The sequence below is a fragment of the Seriola lalandi genome, unplaced genomic scaffold (assembly GCF_002814215.2).
Source record: "Seriola lalandi dorsalis isolate HSWRI2012SDOR001 ecotype SW California unplaced genomic scaffold, Sedor1 jcf7180002054677, whole genome shotgun sequence".
NCBI lineage: Eukaryota > Metazoa > Chordata > Actinopteri > Carangiformes > Carangidae > Seriola > Seriola lalandi.
Genome location: NW_019525230.1, coordinates 935,685 through 942,256, shown reverse-complemented (window position 1 = coordinate 942,256; position 6,572 = coordinate 935,685). Strand labels below are relative to the sequence as shown.

Sequence of the window (6,572 nt, the reverse complement as noted above, 5' to 3'; positions counted from 1 at the left end):
ATTCTTGTATTAACATGCAGGTCTTATAGGCAGTAAAATACATCTATTAAGCCCATGAAGAAGATGAAAAGAATAACTGTGAAGGTTTTCGCTCTTGTTGTTGTGTGACAGTGATTTGCTAGAAACCCTCGGCGTCTGCTCTGGCGTCTCACCAGCGAAATCACATTCACAAAAGATAAAAAAACAGAAAAAAAGAAAAACTAAACTGACCTTCTTCAGTGGACTGCAAGGACAGAGGCTCACTACTGCAATAACAGCGACGCCTGTTGGCTTTCACTGTACTGACTGGTCTGACTGACTGGCTGCTCACACAAACATCCCTCTCACCTCAGCCTGCAAACCAACACTCCAGTCACGTGCTCAGAACAGTATTTCAAAGTTTATTTTCTCTCATATTGTGATGATAAAAAAATCTGTACAATTACTTATTATTGCATTCAAATAATTTCATACATCGTTATCAACTTGATACACCGTGGGTCACCTGCCCTCAAACTGAACAGTTTCTGGGGCCATTTTAAATAGTCAGCATGCTTAAAGATCAATAATTACATTTCATATCTACATATCTTTGTTTAATTATTACTTTTATAAAAAATAAAATCTCTGTATGTACAAAACTTGCATATGATACACTTCATGTCCAACAGAACTTGTGATTGAAAGGACTTCAAATGTGGCTTTTACAATAAAACAAAAACACACAAATATTAGGATATAAACTTATATGTGCACACTCTCCATGGCAACGAATAGTTACATTATTCTCCTTGTCAATGAGTCATAAATTAAAAATCTGAACACACTATACATTTCTTTGAGAGTGAGCTTAAGTGTGGATGTTGGTGCGTGTGTGTGTAATTGTCTGTTTTAAATGTCGTTGTTGGGGCAGTGCGTCGGGGTCGGGGTGTAAACAGGGATGGTTATATCACTAATCTCCTGCACCCTCACAGGCCTGGGGGGGGTGACCAGGACGTAGTCGTACTCTCTGTGCAGCACCTTCTCGTACACGCTCTGCAGCCCCACCGTCTTGGGGATGTGGGCCTGGTAGTAGTTGTCCCTGCGGTGGGGGTCCCGGGGCAGGGAGGCCGTCTTGGAGAGGCTGTTGAAGGAGGAGAGGGTGGGGGCTGGAGAGGGAGCTGCGTTGCTTCTTACTGCCGAGGGGCTCCAGCAGCGGTCTGAGTGACCCAGGACCTTACACTCACTGGTGCAAGCCCACAGACCTAAAAGAGAGAGAGAAAAGACAGTGACGTTAGAGTCTGAGCCGAAGTCTCCCCCCCAAACTGACACAGCTTTAGAAACATTCAAATGTGCCTGTTGTTTTGTCTTTACCATTTTGGCCGCCCATGGGAGGAACCACTGCCCCGTCTTTCTTCAGGCCAGTGTCTCCACTGACGTCACTGTCACTGTCATTGAAGTCACTGTCCCCCTTGCCACTGTCTTTGCCGCTGAAGGCCGGGTCCCTGGCAGAGATGGTGGTGTAAGAGTTCCCCTTCCAGATGGTGATGGGCCTCACAGCCTCCTTCCCGTTCCCATAGCCGGGCAGAGTGGAGTAGCCCTGCAGGAGGAGAGAGGAGAAACAAACAGAGGTTAATGTCTGATACATGAACACATTGCACAGTGTTGATTGTTGTGAGCCACCCCACACTTCCCCTCCCTTCCCCTCCCCTCCCCTGCAAAGCTCAGTGTCCCAAAGGTGCGTCTCACCTCGTGTTTATTCCCTCGGGTCTTGCTGTTGCTGTCTGAGTCATACACGCAGGGCACCTCGCTGCCGTCCTCTGAGGCCGAGCACATGTCACTGCCCCCGGGGTGAGCCGAGGTGAACCCACCGGGCTGGCTGCTGTAGGAGTGTCCGTCAAAGCCCGCTCCTCCCCCGGATCCATGGAGAGGCAGCAGCGGGTTGTCCACCACGTGGCTCCTGCCCCGCTCCAGCGTGCCCTTCTCCCCGTAAGAGTCGCTGTCTTCTCCGCCTTTGTCCTGCTTGCGCCGGTTGCAGGTGGTGGCGATGAGGATGATTGCGAGCAGCAGGAGCGTGCAGCTCCCCGCGAGGACAACAATAATCACCACCGACAGGTCCCACTGCGCGTGCACCTCGTCCCCGCCGCTTGACTGGTACACTGTCCTGTCGCTCGGCGGGGAGCCCGCGATGATGAGGAAGTGGAGCGTGGCGGTGGAGGTGAGCGCGGGCCTCCCGTTGTCACTCACCGTCACGGTCACGCTGAGAGTCTCGTCCACGTCGTGGCTGAGCACCTGGTTCAGGTAGATCTCCCCGGTGGCTTTGTTCACGGAGAACACGGAGGGCTCACCGGTGGCCAGCCCGTAGGACAGGTCCGAGTTCACGCCCTCATCCGCATCCCGCGCCTCCACGCGGGTAATGACGTAGCCTGTCGGTGCGTCCCGGGGCAGGAGCACCTCAGCGGAGCCGTTGTTGAGGGCCGGCTGAGTGATGACCGGGGCGTTATCGTTCTGGTCCACTATCCTCACATAGACATTGGCGCTGCCGGACAGGGGCGGGGAGCCGCCGTCACTCGCCGAGATGCGGAGCTCCAGCTGTTTCATCACCTCATAGTTGAAGCTGCGGAGCGCGTAAAGCGAACCGCTGGCCGGGTCCAGAGACACGAAGGTGGCGATGGGAGAGCCCATGAAGTAGGTGTCCGCCAGTTTGTAGCTGACCTTCCCGTTTGACCCCATGTCCATGTCCCGCGCCACCACCGTGGTGATGTATGCCCCAGGTGCGTTGTTCTCCACCACTGACACCTCGTACACCGGCTTACTGAACACCGGCGCGTTGTCGTTCTCATCCGTCAGCCTGATGGTGTACTGAGTGATGGTCCTGAAGGGGGGCGAGCCCAAGTCCTCCGCCACCACTGTGAGGTTATACTCGGGGATCTTCTCCCGGTCTAACGGGCTGGTACTCACAATCATGAAGCTGTCCTCGTACGCCTGCTGCAGTCTGAAGTGGTCGTGTCCGTACAAGGTGCAGTGCACCTGTCCGTTAGCGCCCGAGTCTCTGTCCGAGGTGCTGACCAGAGCCACGAAGCTCTCTCTGGCCGCCGCCTCTGTGATGTACGCTATCCCCGCCGTGATGGACGTCATGGGGGTGATGGAGATCTCCGGTGCGTTGTCGTTAACATCCTGCACCTGCACCACTATTTTGCAGATGGCCGGGCTCGGGTTCGGACCCAGGTCGGTGGCCTGGACGTCAAACTCGTACGTGGTCTTACTTTCAAAGTCAATCGGGCTCTCCAGGGTGAGCCGTCCGGTCTTCCTGTCCACTCTGAAGAGCTGTCGTATTTCTGGGGGCACCTGGTTACCGAACCCGTACACCACCTCACCGTTCAGCCCCTCGTCAGGGTCCTCGGCGTTCAGGTCCAGCAGGAGCGAGCCCACCGGTGCGTCCTCAGGCAGGTCCACGGAGAAGCTGTTCCTGTCAAACACCGGGCTGTTGTCGTTGTAGTCTTTCACCTTGACGTTTATGCGCGTTGTTCCGGTGCGGGACGGGTTGCCTCCGTCCATAGCCACGAGCTCCAGCGCGTAAGAAGCCTGCGTCTCCCGGTCCAGCTCTTTCATGAGCACCAGCTCCGCATATTTAACCCCGTCGGCCCTGCTGAGCACGTCGATTGAAAAGTGGCTGTTGACGGAGATCTGGTAGCTTTGGATGTAGTTCACCCCAACATCCTCGTCCACGGCAAAGTCCAGCGGGATCCGCGTGCCCACCGCTGTGTTTTCGGAGATCTCCAGACTCGACTCTTTCCGGGGAAACTCGGGGGAGTTGTCGTTGATGTCCTTGACCTCCACCTCGACGTGGATGAGTTTAAACTGCTCTTTGGAGAAGCTGACCACGTCGAAAGCGATGAGGCAGTGCAGGGTGTGTTTGCAGACGCGCTCTCTGTCTATCCTCTCTCCTATGCTCAGCTGCCCGTCGCTCTCCCTCAGACGGATGAAAGAGGAGTTGAACTGTTTCATCATCCTGAAATTGGTCCTGGAGCCTCCCGAGGAAGAGGGAGTGGAGGAGATGTCCTTGGCCAAGTTTCCAATCACTGTCCCTGGTGCGTCTTCCTCAAATGTCTGATATTTCACCGTCTTTCCTTGTGTGACAGCAGACAGGCTCAGCAAAGAGACGCACACGAGCACCAACAGCCCGTTCCACCCTGTTTCTCCCATCTTGACACCTTCACTCCAAAATAAATCTGAAATTCAGCAGCAAACTGTCCGAAATGAGTCCAGTTTAAAGTTTAAACCAAACACCTGAAAAAAAAAAGCTATCCCTTCCCGGCTCTTGTCGACTCTCCGGGGCTGTTTTTTTTTTCTTCTTTAGTATAAAGCCTGTAATAAATATTCCATATGTCTTTCACTGCGCGCTCTGGATGCGCTCCGCTCTCTCTCTACTGGAGGTGTGCTGCTCTCAGCGCAAGAGGGCTGCAGTGTCTGCAGGAGGGTTTATACGGCGAGGCATGCAAATGAGCCGCACTGTGACCAATCCGGGCTTTGAGAGGGAAAAAAAGGGGGACTTCTGAAAGACCTCTAAACCCTGTTTAGAGATTCCTGGACTGTGCGGAGAAACTTGGCAACCAATATGTGGGCTAAACGCGGGGCTTGATTTAATACTGCTATAGTTTCCGTTGCTTGTTTATGTTCCTCGGGCAGTTAAATGAGTCTGCGCACCGACACACGGGGGGAGCACAGAGATGCGCAGTGTCCCTGAGATAGAGGACAAAGCATTTGAATAGGAGTGTCTGTTCAGGATGCTTTACCCTATAGGAGAATAGTGTAAAGAGATTTATGCTTAAACACAGGCTGGTTGGATCCCCACGCACGTGTCCTGTGTAACCCACCCGGGTAAAAGCGGTCACTGGCAGGCTCAGCCGTCAGTGACCTCTCCACCTCTGATAGGACAAAATAACTTCATGCAAGAATATGACGTGATTTGTCCTTTTCTCCAACCCCGCCGTGGCCCGATCCACTCACCCACACGGATAAGATTTCATATACTGCACTTTGATAGAGCCATAACGCTGAGACAGCTTAACATGCTGAATAATTGCAATGCCATGAGATTCAGAAAAATGTGGTGTAACTGGTGGTAATAGCATCATCTTGGTGCTCATTTTATTCTCATTAATAAATTCCATAAATTTGCTCAGCCTTCTATTATTCATCCCCCCAGTGTGTTGTATTCCAGTAATTGTTTGCCTATCAGATCATATCTGAGGCAGGAAAAAGGACTATACCCACTTAAACATTGATTTTATTCTAATTCGGTCTCGGCTCAGATCGGCTCACGAGATGTCTTGTGCGCGAGAGAGCGGATTTTTTAATTAAAGCCAGTGTAACGGCCCGGTTTAACATGCGGCTCTCCTTGGCCTCGGCTGACAGAACAGAGAGGCGCAGGTGAAGACAAAACACACACACACACACACACAAAAAAAACAAAAAAACACACACACACACACACACACACACTGGCGGTCACGCACGCACTCACACAGCCTTCCACGAACCCGTTACAAATGGGATTTGGCTGTAAACGCAGGGGGGATTTATCAGGATTTCAATAGTGAGATTATATCAAAGGCGTATGAAGCCCTCGTTAGTAGCGGCGGGATAATGGCGTGGCAGGGTCTCCCTTTACAGCCGTCCATGCCGGTATTGTGGCCTCTGAGCCGGTCTGTGGGGACCCTAACCCCCGCTGCCTCTATGCAGCTCTCTGCCTAACTGCAGCATAATGAGGCAGAGCCACATGCAGCCTTTGTATCATCCCTCCATCCCCATTCCCCCCCCCTCCTCCCACCCTTTCCCCAGACCTGCCCCGGTCCCGGCCACGACTCCTTTCATTACGGGGAGATGGGAGATGAATTGCCCTGGACATCAGGGTCCCTCCTATTAAAATACATTTAGAAAACGACCGGGGCCCCGTCACGGCTCTTTAAGAGATTTTCTCATTCTTCCCATTGGACTCTCTCTCTCTCTCCCTCTCTCCCTCTTTGCCTCTCCTCCTTATTCACCCCCTCCCTCCCCCTCCTCACGCACACACAACCAGCTTTTTCAGGGGCAACACTTGCCTTGCAGTAGAAGCTAATATCAGTTGGCATGTTCTATAAAGAACCCATCTGCCACAGAAAGTCAAATAGGAGACACCTGAATGGACAACATCTAGTCAAGCAGCTTGCATAGTTAGACACAGTCAGGCCTGTCCTAAAGGATAAGGAGACATCGCTCTGTGATTAGGGCCATTAAAACTAAATTATCAGCTTTTATACGGGGTTATAGAAAAACTGGCGCCACCTTCCAACCAGGCACCTTTCAAAGGGTTTATAAATTACAACTAATAGAGTTATTAATGGTTAATAATTCATTTACTTATACTTTATAGATCAGTTAGCTATAGCCTAATGCATTAATGAGAATAACGTCTGGGTTGCCAGGTTGTGGAAAATCCCTTTGACTGACTGAGTGACCACTAGTGACTGTGGGGCAGGAAGCAGGGGAGGGGCTTTAACTTTTATATGTGATATATGATTTTATCAACGTGTTCAACAACATATTAAGGTTTAAACTGAAGTACACAATTA

General features: G+C 51.7%; 1 protein-coding gene across 1 annotated transcript; it reads right to left on the bottom strand.

The window, feature by feature from the left end:
- Positions 1 to 359: 359 nt before the first annotated feature.
- LOC111666477 (protocadherin-8) lies at positions 360 to 5,611 on the bottom strand. Its single transcript, XM_023421804.2, has 3 exons — positions 1,708 to 5,611; positions 1,333 to 1,558; positions 360 to 1,223 (listed from the first exon to the last, which is right to left on the bottom strand). Exons 1-3 carry the CDS (start codon positions 4,162 to 4,164, stop codon positions 871 to 873), a joined length of 3,036 nt encoding a protein of 1,011 aa, XP_023277572.1. The 5' UTR covers positions 4,165 to 5,611; the 3' UTR covers positions 360 to 870.
- Positions 5,612 to 6,572: the final 961 nt, after the last annotated feature.

Bases quoted from the DNA above. Each gene is read 5' to 3' on its own strand.
- LOC111666477 (XM_023421804.2), bottom strand. From the start codon at position 4,164: ATGGGAGAAACAGGGTGGAACGGGCTGTTGGTGCTCGTGTGCGTCTCT. The intron at 1,559-1,707 runs GTGAGACGCACC...CTCCTCCTGCAG, and splicing joins CCCGAGGGAATAAACACGAG to GGCTACTCCACTCTGCCCGG. The intron at 1,224-1,332 runs GTAAAGACAAAA...TCTCTCTTTTAG, and splicing joins TCCCATGGGCGGCCAAAATG to GTCTGTGGGCTTGCACCAGT.